Source organism: Dermacentor silvarum, chromosome 1, assembly GCF_013339745.2.
Source record: "Dermacentor silvarum isolate Dsil-2018 chromosome 1, BIME_Dsil_1.4, whole genome shotgun sequence".
In the NCBI taxonomy this organism is placed as follows: domain Eukaryota; kingdom Metazoa; phylum Arthropoda; class Arachnida; order Ixodida; family Ixodidae; genus Dermacentor; species Dermacentor silvarum.
Genome location: NC_051154.1, coordinates 372,572,441 through 372,591,609, shown reverse-complemented (window position 1 = coordinate 372,591,609; position 19,169 = coordinate 372,572,441). Strand labels below are relative to the sequence as shown.

Here is a 19,169-nt window from a genome sequence, read left to right as displayed (position 1 = left end):
GGTCCTAAGAAACTTGTTGCGAAATAGGCCCCGCGTTGTAAGTGTGGAGTCCTGGCTCTCAAACCATGTCTTTGCGGAGTCCTCCAAGGAGGAGTACACACAGCGCAGCTTGTCTTCAGAGTTACAGTTGACAGTTGAAACTCTTTCGCACGTCTGGAGCCAGGTTTCTGCGTCGTCGGATGGAGCTCCACACTCTTAAAAAAGTCCCGTCATATTACGGTTAACCTGCAAACTCTTGATGCCAGGAAGTTCCCGCACTGATACATGATACTACTGAAGCCGTAGTTACCAACCAACATTACCAATGCCGTAACTCAAGAAACTACTTTTGAAGCCGTAGTGCTCCTCAACATTACTAATTCCATGCCAGAAACAAATACATCTGAGCCGTACTGATTATCAACATTACAAATGCATATACCACAAGAAACTACCATTGAAGCTGTAGTACCTTTCAACATTACCAATGCCGTACCAGTGGGAAACTGTGATATAAATGTAACATGCAAGTACAGGGTCAGAACCGTAACTGGCACATGAGGGATCTCGCTTGTGAGACATCGTGACTGTAATGACACCGTAATGAATGTGCATGGTTGCTGTGCTGTACAGCCGCTTTGATGAATAATGTAAACGTCATAAAGTAATGCAACATAAATAGACGGAAGGAATCGCAACACCAGCGATTGCTACAGGCGCTCGTGTGTGACTCATTTCCTTCTTCCTTGTGCAGCATTCCCCAGTGTTGTAGCCATCTTTTAGGTAGTGTAATTAAAGTGCAACTCATACAGTCAATACTCCATTAGAAAATAAAGACCTTAGCCAAAATAATGAATAAAACCGCCTTTTTGGCTCTTGTATAGGAATCGGGAGCTCCACTTTTGTTGGTGAGCTTTCTCCTTTCCTGTCTCACAGCAACAAATGTTTTCATGCAGTAATAATTGATACTCCATAAAGGTAACATGAATACTCAGGATAGCCTTTGAAAAAAATCACAAGGTCAATTTTCTGTTTTACTGTATTTGAAGAACATGTCTTAGGTCTTCAGGGGAGCAGAAAATGAAAAGCAGGAAATGTAAGTCATTACCTGAAATCAACCAAGCAATAATAAAAAAGACTTAGAGCTCCATTTCTTCTTGAAGATCGTAATCTGTGCACAAGCCGCCAGAGCCTTTGAATGGGCTCCTTTGTTTCTCTTCATTTGCTGGCGTGTGCCCTCAGCCTCGCATATGTGATCGAGGTATCTGGAATGAATATGAGATAGGCAGGTGACAAATGCTGTTAAAAACATTCATGCAAAAAAAAACAATTGTGACAACTAACCTGTACTCCCAGGTTTGTTCCGCATCACCTACTAGTCCTGGCACGTAATTTCAGTTCCTACCACTTTCATAACTTAAGATATAGACAGATCTCAGCAGACACACGATCACGTCCAAATCTTGGCACTCATGGAGGCTATTCCACATTGGAACGGAAATACGTGTAGCCATGATGCTATCCACGCTGAACAGCTTGTGTAAGTATATGCATACCTGCATTCTTAACAGACATAATCAGTGATGGACCAACTGAAAACTATGTTCTTACATATATAAGGTATAATGTGATGATAACTTATGATCTTGATACTTTCAATGTAACGCGATGCAGAAACGAAAGATGGCATGTTGTCTTTCTGATGGACAAGTCAAAATCAGGTACAATGAAAATAAAACCTCAAAGACAATAATCCAATAAATCTGCCTTGTGTTCATTTTCTTGAGTAATATTGTTTACAGGCGATGCTATCTATGCATAAAGCTAAGGGAGATTGAGCACACTAATACATGTCACTCTAACTTGCGGATACAACTTGCAAAATATAATGCCTAGCCTCACATGCTTCCTTCATAGCATCATTACATTATTTTTTGGTTTAACCGCTTAAAAATGGCAGCGCATAACAGACAAGGCAATAAAATGTAGTGTTACATTGGCCGGTCTTGCTTTTGCAGAAAAAGAGTTTAAAACTGCCAACTGCAGCACACATTTTACAGCAAGTAGGTCACCTATATTCACCCTTGTTCTTAGTGCTATGTTATAAAAAAAGCGAAAGTCTATCTATGGCAATACATGTAATGTATTGTAATAGATAGCTATGTGGAATTCCCACTAGTTGCTTTGTTCAAATAATTTATTAATTTCTCAAACACCCCTGTCATGAGCGGTGAGATTGTGCTCAATCAAGAAACATTTTTTATAGTGTTCTTGAAATGGTACACAGTTTGATCTGCGAGATCATTCCAGTCCCTGGTCATCTGAACGAAGGACTTCAGGCACAAAGAAGTACGCATGAGCGGCAGATACATGGTCTCCTTATGATGGATGCGCAATGGTGCAGTGACGATGTACAGGGAAAATGGCAGAGTTAGGAGAGAAATAATTTCAAATACAAAAAACTTGGAAATTTGGTATTTCATTTTACCAAGTAGTGAAAGTAGTCTGTAAGGACATGCTACTGCAGTAGAAATACTCGTTATAAATAAATATAGCGTACAGCTTTGAATCGATTGAAAGGCCTCTGACTGGACAGGAAAATACTATTTGCAGTCGTACTTTTGTCGAACATGCTAGTAGTTTACAGAAAGTAGTGCTTGTATCAAGAAACGGTGCAAGTATGAAAAAAGCAGTTGGCTTCCCTGCTTATTTTAGTGCAAAAACACTACTAGCCAACAAACCAGGATTTTGCCTGCCTGGATGAATGAAGCCTCTTTATACAGCCCTGCGCAGAAAGAAAAGAATGCGCGGCCAATGGTGGAATCAAACCTCACCCGTCGAACACAGCAGCCTGGTGCTCTAACCATCAGGCCACGATACCATGCATACTTCTCTCATTTTAAAGCCAGCAAGCTCTTTGAGGCACTCGGCGTGTGTACCTCATGCCGCTTCCTCGTCTTCTTTCTTTGCGACAGCTCATGTGTGACGTCATCAAAATAAACTGTGCTCCCTATAAAAAGTGCACGCGTGCTGTGCCGCTTAGTCATTCCTCCCTTACGACTTGCCTTGTGCTCAACGACGCCCGCAGGCGCGCGTGTGTGCAAAAATAGTCTAACAACGACATCGCGACGGTAAAGCATTTAATTAGCAACAGGTCAAACAACGGCCTAGCAATGCCTAGCTAGGTGCAAGAAAATAGTTGATTTGATTAAAAAAATATGCTTTCGCACGATATTCTGTAGTTGCGGTAGCCAAATCGTGTCATTTTGTAATGTGTTTTGAGCAAGAAAGATCATGGGTGTTATGTGCCAATTCTGGCCGCTGAGTTCAGCAGATGACGTATCTTCGTCGGTCAACCCTGGTGATGAAGAGCGCCCTCCTCTGGCCCCAAGAGTGTATATATACCAGTTGTTATCGAGTTCCCTCGTTTTGTGTTTGTTTAGTGACGGCAATAAGAGGTTATTGCCGATACCGCCTCTAAGCGATGGTGCCTTGTGATATGACCCACGCAGCAACGTAACACTGGCGACGAGGATGGGATTCGAATGAGACCGCCTCAATGGAAAGCTAGCTCCGTCCGGTACGTACTCGTTCACAATGACGGCCACCACAACGGAGGGGCTCGAGCCTTTCCACATCGCTCACCCTGAAGGGTGGGAGGACTATGCAGAAGGTTTCCAGTTCTTCCTCGAGGCGCAGGACGTTACAGACGCCAGTAAGAAGAGATCGACATTCCTCAGCCGCTGCGGTCCCGCCTCTTTTCAATTAGCCAGGGCGCTCGTGGAACCGGCCCAGCTGAAGGATACACCGTTCGAAACAATCCTCGGCGTTCTGCGCGACCACCTAGCGCCGAAACCAACGGAGCTTGCCAGGCTATATGAATTCCATCGCCGCGACCAGACACCAAGTGAGTCTGCCGCCGCCTACCTTACTGCTCTTCGAACGACGGCGCAGCACTGCAACTTCAACGACCTCGACACCGTGCTGCGGGATCGATTCCTGTTCGGACTGCAGAACAATACGGTGAAGCGACGACTACTGGGAAAAAAAGAGGTGTTTTTCACCAGTGTTGTCCAGGAAGCAGTCGCCGCTGAGGCCATTGCCCGGGAAGCTAGCCTGCCCTCGTTTCAAACCACGAAAACGCCGCGTTTCGAGCCCGTGCATCAAGGAACGACGACTGGCGATGATGGCGAGCAAGACACCGCTGAAGATGTTCTTTGGTTACGTGCGAGCCCCACTCAGCGACGGGACACCAAGAGATTGGTGGGCGGCCCCTGCGCCAGCTGTGCAGGCCCGCACGAACGCCGCCTGTGTTGGTTCCGTGGTGCCCAGTGCAGGGAATGTGGAAAAGCCGGGCACATTGCTAAGGTCTGCCGGTCCCAGAGGCAGCTTAGCCCACGTCGAAATGCCAAAAACCAAGCCGGACGCAACAATTCAAGACCACACCTCGCACAAACATTTCATACTGAGATGACTTGGCAGTTACTGCTATCAACGAAGTGTCTAAACCCGCCAAAAGGAAGATGCATGTGAATGTAAGAATTGAAGGCACACAGTGTCAGATGGAGGGGGATTCAGGATCAACCTTTTCCATTATCTCCGACGCCACAGCCAGACGCATTTTCTAAAGGGGCCCGTTCCAAACCTACAGCCACTTGACGTTATCATGAGGGACTATCAAGCCAACCGTATCGCTGTACGAGGAGTTGGTACCGTCCGAGTGCAGTTCAAAGATTTTGACGGCCCATTGCGCCTGGTCATTTTCAAGAAAAGCGCCCAAGTCTTCTCGGGCTGCATTGGTTTCTGGCACTCGGTATCAATATCACGGGAGTGCAAAGCATCGATCAGCAACCATCCTCACTTGATAACATATTCCGGGACTTTGCCTCTGTGTTAGACGGGGCGCTGGGCTGCTACAAGGGACCGCCCGTGCAGTTTGCACTTAACCCTGAGGTTGTGCCTATCCGCCTAAAAGCAGGAAAATTCCTTTCGCCATTGCGACAAAAAAATCGACGCCGAACTGAACAAACTGATCCAACAAGGAATCCTAGAGCCGGTTGACCACGCTCGTTGGTAAACCCCTATTGTTTCTCCACTGAAGCCAAATGGGGAGATCCGTATCTGTGCAGACTACAAGTGCACCATCAACAAAGCCTTTCAACAGCACTCGTATCCAGTACCAGCTGTCAACCACCTGTTGGCATCCCTCTCTGGTGGAACTGTCTTTGCGAAGCTAGACTTAGCACAGGCCTGCCAACAGCTCCCAGTAACTGATGAATCTGCAGAGGCGCAGACCATTGTGACACATCGCGGTGCTTTCTGCGTTCGACGATTACAATTCGGTGTCAGCGTCGCACCTGGCATCTTCCAGAGTTTAATGGAGAACCTACTTCGCGGACTACCAGGCGTCATTTCATACTTTGATGATGTCCTCATTTCAGGTGCATCGCACCAGGAATTGTTTAGTCGCCTTCGAGAGGTCCTTCAGCGATTCCAAGATGCAGGGCTTAAGATCAGGAAGGAGAAATGCCAACTCAAGTGGAACTTTTGGGTTTCCGAGTCGATGCTGAGGGAATCCACCACACATTGGCCAAGACGCAAGCCATCCTTAATGCACCGCGGCCGTTGAACAGAGCCGAGAGTCAGGCCTTCCTGGGTCTTCTCAATTTCTATCATGAATTCCTTCCACACAAGGCCACTGTCGCTGAGCCCCTGCACCGTTTGTTGGACAAGAAGGTCCCCTGGCTATGGGGAAACCTACAACACACTGCGTTCGACAACGTGAAGAAGCTACTGACATCCAACCAGGTGCTGACACACTTGGACGAGAAGAAGCCAATAATCCTTGTCTGCGATGCGTCCCCGTACGGAATAGGAGCGGTGTTGAGTCACAGAGTGTCAGATGACACGGAAGCACCAATTACGCCCAGATTTATAAGGAGGCGCTCATGAGGTTGCCGGAGTAAAGAAGTTTCATGACTACGTATTCGGCCACTCATTTCAGATCCATACAGACCACAAGCCGCTCCTGGGGCTCTTCACATCAGACGGGCAAACGCCTCAGATGCTTTCACCGCGAATGTTTCGTTGGTCCATTTTTCTGATTGGATACCAGCATACTCTCTACCACCGACCAGGAAAACAGTTAAGCCACGCAGATGGTTTCAGCAGACTGCCTCAAGCGGAACAGTGCCAGGATGACCCTTCGCCAGCAGAGGTCGTCATGCTTCTAGACGTACTTCCAGAATCTCCGGTCCATGCAGACGATGTGGCAAATACTCTGCCAAGGACGCTATCCTCTCCCGTGTCCTCAACTGGGTGTGGATGGGATGGCCAAGGTACGATCCGAGTTCCAAATTCACACCATTTGCGTCCAGGCAACATGAGCTGTCCGCCCACAAGGGATGCTTACTGTGCAGTGACCGTGTGGTGATTCCACAGAAGCTCCGTTTCCAGGTCCTTGAAGCTCTGCATATCGGACACCCCGGCATCGTCAGAATGAAAGCGCTTGCCCGCAGTTATGTATGGTTGCCCGGCATGGATACAGCCATTGAGGAATGGTCCGGCCGTGCTTTCCCTACCAGGAAACGGCCCGAGATGCCTCGGGAACCTGTGCACCCATGGGAGACTACCCGGACTCCATGGTTGCGTCTGCACATTGATTTCGCTGGTCCATTCCAATTAAGGACAGACCATGATTGTGATGGATTCTTATTCCAAATGGCTGGAGGTCATACCAATGTCGTCAATGACATCGAGTGCTGTAATCACTACCTTACGAAGATTGTTCACAACTCATGGCCTGCCGGATACCCTTCTCTCAGACAATGGCCCGCAATTCGCATCCACAGAATTTCGGTGGTTCCTGGATGCCAACCTCATCCGCCAATTGACATTTGCACCGTTCCATCCATCCACGAACGGGCAGGCTGAAAAGATGATATAAACCACCAAAGAGGCATTATCTCGGATAATCCAAAAAAGCTGGGCGAGTTGCTGATGGGCCGCCGACTGTCTACCATGCTGGACCGGCTGCACCCAGACCGGGCCCCTGACAATCCTCCCGGTTGGCATAAGATCTGCCTACACCACGCACATTCCAGCCCGACAACCTGTATCTCTACGGAAGTACAGCCAGGGCCCACCATGGGTATCTGCTGTGATTTCCAGAGCAACTGGCCCGATCTCTTATGAGGTTGCTCTTCCGGACGGCCGTGTGTGTCGCCGGCACGTGGACCAGCTTCGTTGTCGGAGCAGCATTCCCATGAGGTTAGCCGAAACCGTACCTGAAGGAGGACCGCCCGCCTCAAGCTCTTCACGTGGCAGAGTGAGCAGCAACAATACACCAGATTCCAGTGAACCTGAGGAGAAACCAACAGTCATGCTACCTTCGGACGACATAGCAGCACCTCAACCAGCACCAACAGAGCAAAGTGTGGAATCGCCGTGCCCACGTCGATCGCAGCGTTCCCGGAAGACACGCCAACATCTTCGAGGCCTTGTGCTGGCCATGGCTGACTGTTGAGTCCGAACTAAGGGGGAAGGAGTGTTGTGTACCAATTCTGGCCCCTGAGTTCAGCAAATGACATATCTTCGTCGGTCAACCTTGGTGTTGAAGAGCGCCCTCTTCTACGGGTGCGACTGTTTCCAATACAAATCCGTGCAGGGGCGGGGCCTCGCCTCGATGACGTATCACCATTTTCTTTTTTTTTCCTCTCTGTTTGGCGGCGTCGTCGGTGTACGGCACCTCAGTTTGGATCAGCTCATTCCACGTGAGCGAGAAGTTGGCGCGCTTATCGTATTCGCGGCGTGCATTGTTTTGTTTCGCTTGTGAAAGCGCGAAATGCAACGATGAGTGAGCCTCCGACCGACAGAAGGTGATTGAAAAGTACCTCCAAGGGTTCATCATGAAGACGGCTACTCACATGGCTACCTTAACTTCAGACGATGAGCTTAAGCTTTTTCACAGGTCCTTCGCTGCCGTCAACGAAAGGTATGCTGTGCGGACATCAAGAGACCTGAACAAGCCGTCTAAATGTAAGGATGTATCGACTGCTTCTTAATGTTTCGCTCTGCGCGTAGATTTATGATTGAAAAACGCAGTAGTATTTTCAACCAGGGACTCAACCCGGCAGAACGACTTGTTTTCAGTTGCGGTTAGTGCGCAACACTAGACAATTGATTTATCTTGATTCGCCTTTTTGAAGATCGGGTTATCATTTTCCTGGTTACCGGGTCAGAGTTCCCCGGGCACCACTTTATTTCGGTTTGAGGGGAGTGTTGTTCTGGCTACAGCGACATGACCTCCTCAGAAATTTTGATAAACGTAAAAATAACTGAACTGTTATTTTTCTGTTTCAGTCATGATTAGAACCGCGCATGCAAGATAATTGTGACTTAAAAAATACGAAAGTTTGCCCCTGTGCTCTTTACATTAATGCTTCAGAGCGGCGCTTGTGCGTTTGTTTTGTAAGCATCTGCGCAGGTGTTTTTTTTTTGAACATTGAAAAAGAAATCGTGCGCAACACGCGCAACACAATACACGAATGGCGGTGGGGCTGTACTATGGTGGCTAGAAGGGCCACCATAGCTGTACTTCATGTCGTGACACGGCTGTGTGTGCCATCCCTGGTCCTGCTACAAAGCATAGGCCTGATATTGAACTGCTCAATGTTAAAAAAATTCAATTTTCAATTAATTGAATTGAATTCAATGTTCAATGAATGTATTCAATGTTAAAAAAACATGCGCAGATGCTTACAAAACAAACGCACAAGCGCCGCTCTGAAGCATTTATCTAAAGAGCACAGGGGCAGACTTTCTCATTTTTGAAAGTCACAATTAGCTTGCATGCGCGGTTCTAATCATGACTGAAACCGAAAAAAACAGTTCAGTTATTTTTACGTTTATCAAAAATTCTGAGGATCGGGTCATGCCGTGGTAGCCAGAACAATACTCCACTCAAACCGAAATAAATCGGTGTGAGGTGAACTCTGAACCGGTAACCAGAACAATGATTACCCGATCTTCAAAAAGGCGAATCAAGATAAATCAATTGTGTTGTGTTGCGCACTAACCGCAACTAAAAACAAGTCGTTCTGCCGGGTTGAGTCCCTGGTTGAAATTACTACTGCGTTTTTCAATGATAAATCTACGCGCAGAGCGAAACATTAAGAAGCAGTCGATACATCCTTACATTTAGACGGCTTGTTGGGGTTTCTTCATGTCCGCACAGCATACCTCTCGTCGACGGCAGCGAAGGACCTCCCAAAAAGCTTAAGCTCATTGTTTGACTTAAAGTAGGCATGTGAGTAGCCGTCTTCATGACGATGTAACCCTTGGAGATACTTTTCGATCACCTTCTGTCGGTTAGGAGGCTCGCTCATCGTGGCATTCCGCGCTTTCACAAGTGAAACAAAACAACGCATGCCGCGAATATGATACGTGCGCCAAGTTCTCGCTCACGTGGAATGAGAGGTACGTTTAGATCCCCTTCTGTCGGTCAGGAGGCTCGCTCATCGTTGCATTCCGCGCTTTCACAAACGAAACAAAACAATGCACGCCGCGAATATGATACGCGCGCGAACTTCTCGCTCACGTGGAATGTGTTGATCCGAAGTGAGGCGCCGCACACCGACCACGCCGCCAAACAGAGAGGAAAAAAAAAGAAAATTGTTATACGTCATCGAGGCGAGGCCACGTCATCGAGGCGAGGCCCCGCCCCTGCACGGATTTGTTGTGAAAACAGTCGCACCCTCTTCTGGCCCCAAGAGTGTATATATTCCAGTCGTTACCGAGTTCCCTCGTTATGTCTTTTTTTAGTGACGGCAATAAGAAGTTATTGCCGATACCGCCTCGTAGCGATGGTGCCTCGTGATATGACCCACGCAGCAACATAACAAGGGGTTAGATTGGTTCCTAGAAATTTAAAGGTACAAGATAAGGAAGGTTTCGTTCTATTATTAAGGTAATTAGAAGCGGGGTAAGACTAATGTTGGTGGAAAGAAACTGGAGACGTTTGACTGACATTCACAGTCATTAACGAAGTGTTACACCGGTTTTGACTTCCATGATCAAAGCAAAGCCAATCGATGACAGCAAATTCAGTGACAAACATGCTGAGAGAAGACATTTTGTTTCCTGTAGTCAACACAGATTTCCTGGCTCGTTGAAGAAAATGAATACTGAGTTCCATCCCTCGTTAGGCTCCCCCTCCCCTTCCTTATATGTTATCAGCCTTGGTAAAATAATTTTCTGCTTCCAGCCCTGCAGTGTAGCTCACATAGCACATTTTTTTGGAAACTATCGGCTTCTTAGGCATAATGCAGTGTCGTATTGAAGTCATGGAAAAATACATCACAGCAATATATTTTTTGAGTGTTCATTGCATGATAAAATCCTGTCCATTGGCATGGTGTCTTTCTCGAGCAATAGGCGTAAAATGAACTAAAGCAAGAAAATTCTACTAAGAAGCACTGCTGATAGCAGGCAGAGAATCATCACCAACCAGTTCTATGTCTGCTTCCAGACAAAGGTCTTGCCCAACTCGGTCCATCCACAGCATTCCTTTGGTGCTGAGTTCCTACATTAGTCCTGTGAATTTCTTTAATCCCGTGATCCCATCTCAGCCACTGGCACCCCCTACTGTGCTTCACTTCCCGCGGTATCCATTCTGTTACAACCTTCAAGGCCAGTGACTAAGTCTGGTGCATTAAATGGGCTGCCCACCTGCATCTGTTTCTCTTGATGTTAACTAGAATGTCACCAACGTCCATCTGGGCTCTAACTCAGCAAGCTCACTTCCGCGTCCTATGATTTTTTCATTCCATTACTCTTTGCACATTCCTGTTTTGTTTCAACTTTCTTCATTACCTGCAGTTTCAAAACCATAGGTGAGTACTGGCGGAATATGTGAAATATGTACCTTTCCTTTTAGTAAGCTGCTGTTCATTACTTTGGCTGTACATTCCAAGTGCATCCCAACCTGTACTTATTCTCCCACTAATTTCTTTTCTGCAAAATGGTTCTGCAGTCCCTAGATGGCCAAGGTAAACATACTCTCTTACTACTTCCCATATCTCCTGGCCAGTCATGAATTGCTCTTACTTCCCAAGGCTATGAACATTAGTTCTTGTCACATTAATCTTGAAACCTACACTTACGTTTCCTATGTTGAAAAGCTCACTCATTTTTTGAAACTCGTTCCCCAAGTTGCTTAACAAAACAGTATTGTCGGGAAATCAAATTTATCATCGGAAAGGTTGGGACCACAGTTTAATCACACAGTTAACTGCTACATGCCGGCCAAGCTTTGCAAAAGTGCATATTATGGTAGACCAAGAAGCCTTCAATGAAAAACTAGAGATGATGCAGGACATTATAATTTGGTAAGGTATGCAGATCATGAAAAGCAGCTTCTAAAATTCTTAATCTATTCTTCTGGAAGTGAAACAGGTCTAGTGAAATTTGTAGCAGTCTTCAGGTAGATTGCCTGGTCTACACAGTCAATGATATAAAGTAGTTCGAAAGAGGCGTAGTGATAAACGTTGGGAACAGCAGTATTGCCATGAAGCGTAAATTTGTCTGAAACCTTTGGTTTCACACACTGAAATTCCCACACAGTCTGTTATTGAAAGTTGAACAACGCCTTTTGTGCAGCTAGCCTTAACATGCCTGAAAGGCAAAATTATCAAAGGATTAAAAGAGTTGGCACTGCGTCACACAACCTGCTGACCTGTGACCTGTCACTGTGACTGTGACCTGTCACTGGGAGGGGAGCCTTTTTAATGGGTAGTCCACATAAAACAATATACAGCCGTAATGATGGAATTGTGTCAGCCGCATCTGCTGTGGTGTCAGGTGGGTCGCATAGCAATAACAAAAGAAATAAAGCTGGTAGTGGGGTGTAAGCTCCAGTGATCGGTTCAGTGCTTTCGTGTCAGTCGGTTTTTCATTGTGCGCTCCACAGTGCTAAAGCATACATGAACATTACCGAACCTAGCAACGCTGCACATCAAGCCTTCGCCGAGTCAAGCCCTCATCTCCCCGATATCGCAGTCGTGCGACTTCAGCTACGACCCTTTTGGACGCAGAATCCCCAGGTGTGGTTTCTACAGGCTAAAGCGCAATTCCACCTGCACCGAAGTAGCCCATGACCTCACCAACGTCCTCGCCCAGCCTTTGGGTGAAAACCCATATGATCGCCTCAAGGAAAAGATCCTGACGCGTACCGTACCTTCGGAACACACTCGCCTGCAACAACTCTTGACCAGTGGAGATGACTATAGACGCCCCTCCCAAATGCTACACCGGATGCTGCAGCTCTTGGGCGAATGTAATGTCAACACCCACAGCGCTCTGCTCAAGGAGCTTTTCATGCAGCGCCTTCCCAACCTGTTTCCCCTCGTACATGCCACCGATGATGACACGGCGCTAGACCGCCAGGCTCAGCTCGCCGATACGATCCACGAGGCTGCCGCTCCTTCGGTTTCTGTCGTCGCGATTACGCCTGAGCCTTCAGCAGTCGCCCAACTCGAAGCGCACATAGACAACTTCATGGCATTCATTGCTTCCCTTCATGAGCCCAGACGACGCCAGCTTGCTTCAAGTCCGCGCGCTTCCGTTCACAGAAAGGACCCCTCAGTTCCGGTGATCTTGAAGAGCGCTGGCTTTGTCTGGGCTGATGAAGAGAAGCAATGGCAGCCATGAGGTTATCAATGCGCGCTTCGAGCTGGGCGACCGCTGAGGGCCCAGGTGTATTCGAATTTCAAAGTTATGTCATTGTTATAAGTGGATAGCACAGTAATAGACAAAGCAAATTAACTATCACCATCAGTCGGTTTTATACCCGATCACAAATATGTGGAGTGTTCCAAATTCACTTTTCACTAGTTTCATTGAACTCTGCTAACTTTGACTCCAAAGTAGATGCGCATTTTTTTTCTCAGAGGAGTCAGCTTTAAGTTATATGTATCGATTTGTACCACTTATGGAAGTGTTTTGCATTGTTGAATGATAATGTCTTGATATGCTTTTCTAGAATAAGGTTGTGTGGTGTCTTGAACAGAGTTGCTTTGTTACTGGAACATTATTTTCTCCAAAAGTCCAAAGAAGTAAGAGGTACTTACCTCTGAAGAAATTCAAGAGTCGCCCCTACAAGTGTGGCATATTTTATGTTCAAGCAGTAGTGGACAGCAAACAGGCACTCAATGGACAGCTTCAAGCCGATGTTTGGTATTATAAGCTCCCTATCCACAAAGAAATGGCAGGTGCATTCAAAGATACATTGACCTCAAAAAAAGCAGGCTTACAGGGAGAAACATACAATTTTATGTTCATACACGCTGAGCAGTATTATTCATTTATTCTGCAGAAGTTAATAAAGGTGTTGACCTGAACCAGGCTGTTTCAGTTAAATCTGGCTGTATCATGTTGCAGGCAGATAAGAAAATAGTCTGGAAGTGGGGGTGTGCAAATAAAAAAAATCACACACAAATGTTTAGCTAAGAGGTATCGGAACGTTGAAGATCCTCTCAAAGTTCCGACTTATTTGCCCTCATCAACACTGGCACTCAGCTACCAGCCAATAACGCTTACCTTCCCAGTCAGTTGAGGAAAACGCTCATGCTTGTTACACAGTGCATCACACGAGTCACAGTTGAAAGTACGCCTATTGTAGAAATGTGCACCGCTCCTGTCAGTAAACAGTGACCATGAGAGTACTATCTTATTTGTCGCTCGTAAGCGGTGTCCCCGTGATGCGATCCTTGGCTAGGACTTGCCTGCCCACTCCGAACTTATCGACTGTGCAAACGATGCTCAACCGGAGCTTCCCTCTGAACCTGACACTGTTCACGACATTGTTCCTGAAATACCTGTGCTGCATTAATTCTCTTCGCTCATCGTCACAAGCTGAAACCTACATCTCTTCGACGCCCTCTATTCTTGTAAAAATGTTACATTAGTCTGAAGGCAATTCACGTTTCATTTTACAAACTTTAATATCAATTGACTTCTTGAGCAATTTACTGGCGACATTAGGGCCAATAAACTAAATGAGAAACCACATTATACGTTATCCATAAAAATTATGGTGTTTTACGTACCAAAACCACGCTCATCAGAGATTATGAGGCACGCTGAAGTGGGGGACTCCGGAAAAATTTTGACCCCCTGGGGTTCTTTAACGTGCACCTAAATCTAAGTACACGGGTGTTTTCGCATTTCGCCCCAATCGAAATGCGGCCGCCGTGGCTGGGATTCGATCCCGCGACCTCGTGCTCAGCAGCCCAACACCATAGCCACTGAGCAACCACGGCGGGTCCTTTCAGAAAGTACTACACAGTTCGCGTCACGCATGCAATCAGATAACACAAGGTTCGGTGACAATAGACAACGGATAGAACCATCGATAACATTCGCGAAAGTTCCGATACATGCAGGCGCGTCCTGCGCCGAGCGATAACGTTTAACGTTTGTTAGCCTGTGAAAAGTGGTCACCGGAGAAAGATAAGCAAGTACACGTGTCAATATTGCAAGTAACTTACTCGCTGGACGGCTGAAGGAAACTGCGTCCTCGTTACGCTGTAGTAACAATATACAAGCTTAGAAAATTGCGGGCTCAGTGCTGTTCTCCATATCGATAAAAAGAAGCTCCAAAACGGCATACCTGGTTGTGTGGATCGCACTCTACAAAGTATGGGTTAAAATCGTGGCTCGTGTATAATAAGCTAACTGCCAGTTCGAACTTGCTCGCGTTGCCTATATTATTCCTGTGTGTATGTCTAGTCACCCGTATATTTTCTAGCGCTTCCTTTTCCAACGTGCAGACTGCGATATTTTCCTTTACCATGCTGCATGTGTTGCTACCAGCAGGGAAACGTACAGGCCATGGCTTTTCAGAGCCGTACACAAGTTCCTGCGGTAATTTAATTGATTAGTTTATGTATTACAGCGAAGCTCGCTGTGGCTAGGCTGCTATATATTTTCGTGTCCGTCAACAAATCTGCATGTGCAAAAACTCAGCACCCGAATTTGATGCAAAAGTGCTTCATTATAAGCGAAACCTTATTCGTCTCATTACTTGGATATGCATTTTGATTAAATTAGTTGTCAGTAGGCACCATTTACAAGATCAGTAGACTGTCAAGTAGATAATAAGGGTTTCTCAAAGAATTGCCACTGTGTGACCCGCGTAGGCCAAGTGTACGCTTGCACCGCCGTCTCTTTGTCGTTGTTCCAAGCGCTTGCGTGCCTAGTTTCCTTCCGCTCTCCCGGCGTGGCGGTCCCGTCGCGCGTGTCTAGTTTCCCCCGATTCCCCGAGGTGGCGGTGCTCTTCCACGCGAATGTGTGCCGCCGATCAAGACTGCCGATCAAAATAAAAATGCGTGTGCGTGTGTCTTTCTTCGGGATGACCACCATCGCCGCTCAAGCGAAAATTTGCTCATAACTTTGATCTTAATTCTGCGTCGCCTCTATGTCGTGTGCTAAAGTGCTTCGCTGGTAATCCACCTTCACTGCCGTGCAATGGCGCATGACTTATTTATTTATTTATTTTCAGAGGGCGAGCTGGAGGTTGAAAAAGACGATCAGGTGCTGGGCCGCATGGGACCCGGCAAGGCGTTCGGAGAGTTGGCCATACTCTACAACTGCACCCGCACGGCAAGCGTCAAAGGTATGGGAGAGGTTTTTTGCACTTGATCTCACGCCCATTGCTCTCTGCGCATTCGCCGCGTTCTATTCTAAGGCGCTGTTATCCTATAGGTTTGTTCGATTCAGAAAAGGTCTGCGGCACCACAAACGAAAAGGTGCAGGGGGTGCCAGTTATGGTGTGCCAGGCTGCACTCACTCAATGCAAGGTTCAAGGGTGCACTTCACTGCGGCGGCACCTTGCCGTGCACCCCATGCAATCGAGCACGAGGGTGCAGGCTGCACCGCTGCACCTCGGCGAATCAAAGATCTAGGTGCAGAAGGTGCAGAGAAATTTAGCTGAATCGCATAAAGCTTATTTGAGGGGTCTACGAAACGTGTACGAAATGCTAGAGCGTCTCTGCGGTCACAACTGAAAGACTTTTATGACCAAATAGACTTCCAACCAGATAGGTATCCGTTGTTGATGCAGTGCATCCTTTTGCCTCCCTTTTAGATAACTGTTTACAGTAATAATTGTACTGTGTAGTGTTTTGTGCTTGTAGACGCGGCTATGACAGTTTTGACCGCTATGTAAATACCCTACGCATGTACGTTTTATATTCGTAATAAATACCATGAAAAAATATCTGTGGCATGGTCTAGTGGTTAGGATACCTGGCACTGACCCAGGAGGCCCGGGCTTGATTATCGGTGTCGCACAGATATTTTTTGCGCTTATTTCTTTTGCTTTTTATTACTAATATTTTCTTTAGTACGCATGGCCTGGGTTAGCTTAGGTTAGGTTAGGTTAGGTTAGGTTAAACCGACGGCGCTTCAAACAGACGGTCTCACCACCCTCCTCCCTTCCGCCGCAGACCTCGCGCCTCGGCGCTATAGATAGGCGGCGCATGCGCAGAAAACCTATCCTCAAAGGTACATGCTCGCCATCACTCGATATGCCGCATACTTGCTTGTCAGCAAGGGAATGTAATTGGTAGTGTTGCTAAATAAGAGCCTCTGGCTATTCCGAATCAAGAAGAGGGATATTCTGGTAAGTAATCTGCGCTTGAGATAGACCATGCAAGTAAAACAAATAATGCTTAAAAGAAGTGAAGTGGTACGCAACGCAATTTACAAGAAATGTGTGTTCAGCAGGAACAATCTGATGAAAGGCCTTCGCTTCGTGTTAATCCTAACGCACTGAATCCGCATGTACAACTGGAACAGGATACGTTCACACATGACGTGTTCGTGATGGCTTGCGGAAGCAGCAAGCAGGGAGCTAAATTTCTGCTCTGATCTGGCAGTCCCTCAACGTCTATGCCACAAGGAAACTATTTCTCATCTATGGACTGGACTCGTCGTCTTGAGGGGCTAAATTAGACGTAAAACTTTATCCTCATCTGCAGTCAGGGTCTCCCAGCTATCATCACAAAGATGCATGAAGACTATAAGTAAGTGCATTTTCGTAATCTGGTTAAGAAACCGCCATTCATTTCTAGTTCTTGACTTCCACTAATTACTTTTTTAAATAATTAGTGAATTAGCTTAGTGGATTAGCTAATAACCCACCTTTTTAAATGTTGGTTGTATTGTCAAGATGTCAAATAGGGATTTGTAGAGAAATGTAGGATGCGTTAAAGTAAGATGTTCTGTTGAAAGAACGCGCTTGTTCTTATAGTCGCCGCTCGACTCAATAACAAACGAACAGCTTGTATTCGCACTGATGCTTTGATGGCCTGGTTGTCCCGTGTGCAGTAGAGTTACTGTATAGTACGGTAACTCTAGTGCTCACGAGCGCGTAGTCACATGGAAATTTTTGAGATTTCGCAGGCTTTCGCTCTTCGCTGGAAAACAAAATTACCACGCAGTGTGTATCTTGCTGGAAATATTTCATTTTGCCGTCTTTACGATTATCTGTATCTCAATAATTGCTATGATGACACCGAGAAGAGCAATTAAAAAGCTAGCTGATTACTTCTAAATAACTTATTGGATGGTAGAGCCTAAAAATTATTGGCGGTTTCTCAACAGTACTCCAAACACCCACTTGATCTTATTTCCGTGGATAGATCCGTCTTTCCTTTTTTCTTTCTTTCTTTGTTTGAAAGCTTCGTGCTGATAGCAGTGACAACCTGTATGTATAAATGTTTTCGAAGAGTTAGGGTGATAAGGCGATGACTATTACAGCTGCATTGTCGTATCGTTTCTTACAGATACCGCTTTCAAGCTTACATTCTTCTTGTCCTTTGCGGTTGATTTCGTGCGGCCACTAGCTAATTATAATTTCGAATACATAGCACCAGTTCTCGTTTTATTTTATTTTCAAATAGATATTTAGAAATCACATGTGGCAATTCGATATTGTCGAGTTGTAGCGCCATGGAAGAATCACACTGCAAAGCAGTAATGAACAATTTAGCTCTTTATTGGGCGAGCGTGCATTTCCAAATAATCACTCATGGTCACTTTCATTTGAGCACGTACTTACAACAGCATTCGTGTCGTGGGCGCATCTGAATATGTAATTCACGACAGCATTTAAGAATTTTGGGATACTGAAGGCGCGTCGCGCACGGAACGATACTCGACAACGGCAATAATTTGGTGAACAACCTTCACTGGGGAAAAAGCAAATTAATGTACGTGTGACAATATGCATTCAAGTAAATACTTGAAAAGGTAGACTTCCGCGACAAGTCACATTGTGACAAAGGATTGAACCTGAAGATTTAGATTCCCTATGTACTAAACTCGTCATCGTGAGTGGCTGAATGCGACGTAAAACCTAGGCCGATATCTTGTACACGTTCGAAAAGCCACCGTTTGGTTTCGCCTCACGCGATTGCCCCAGGCCGCGCCAATATCGCAGCCTAGGCCTATCTAGGCCAAAGGTGTGAGGCGAAGCCGAATGTCGGCTTTTCGAACGCGTACAAGATAGCGGCCCTGATATCCGACCCAAAATCTGCAACCATTCACAGCGCGAAACGACAAGAACACTCAGAAAAGATACACGGGTGTATCTTTTCTGTGTGTTAGAAAATATACACGGGTGTATCTTTTCTGTGTGTTGGTGTCTTTTCGCGCTGTGAATGGTTTCAGTAAGGAATACCAACATGCCCAACGTACCGTCCTATTGAACCAAAATCTGCTATAAACTACGTGTTGGTTCCATTTTCCTCCCCTATATTGCGCGAGGAATGTCTTCGGCAAACTATTAACTGAAACGCTAATATATTACATAGCTGGATTCGGGGAATGCAGCATGGCAGGGTATAAGACCTGACTACATTGTGTTGCAACTTGTCAAAGAGCGCGAAACTAGACAAAGAACGGAAAAGGGCCCGGAAAAGACAGTGTTTGTCTTGGTCTTTTTTTTTACAAAAATTTTTTGCCGTTGTTTGTGGCGTTTCGCACTGTTTAATAAGCTACAACATGGTGCTAGTCATGATTCACGTTGGGCAGATACCACTGCAGGGCAGATACGCTGCCCTGCTTTCGTTTCACGAACGCAACACGCGCACTGAAGTAAGTACAAAAAAAACCTTTATCTTGGTATA

The 19,169-nt window shown here is 46.2% G+C and overlaps 1 protein-coding gene across 1 annotated transcript in view; it reads left to right on the top strand.

The window, feature by feature from the left end:
• LOC119445576 (cGMP-dependent protein kinase 1) overlaps positions 1-19,169 on the top strand; it is a 697,240-nt gene that overhangs the window by 551,280 nt on the left and 126,791 nt on the right. Inside the window, exon 4 of the mRNA XM_049660582.1 lies at positions 15,539-15,652. Coding sequence (XP_049516539.1) covers positions 15,539-15,652 — 114 coding nt within the window. The remainder of the gene's footprint in view (positions 1-15,538; positions 15,653-19,169) is intronic.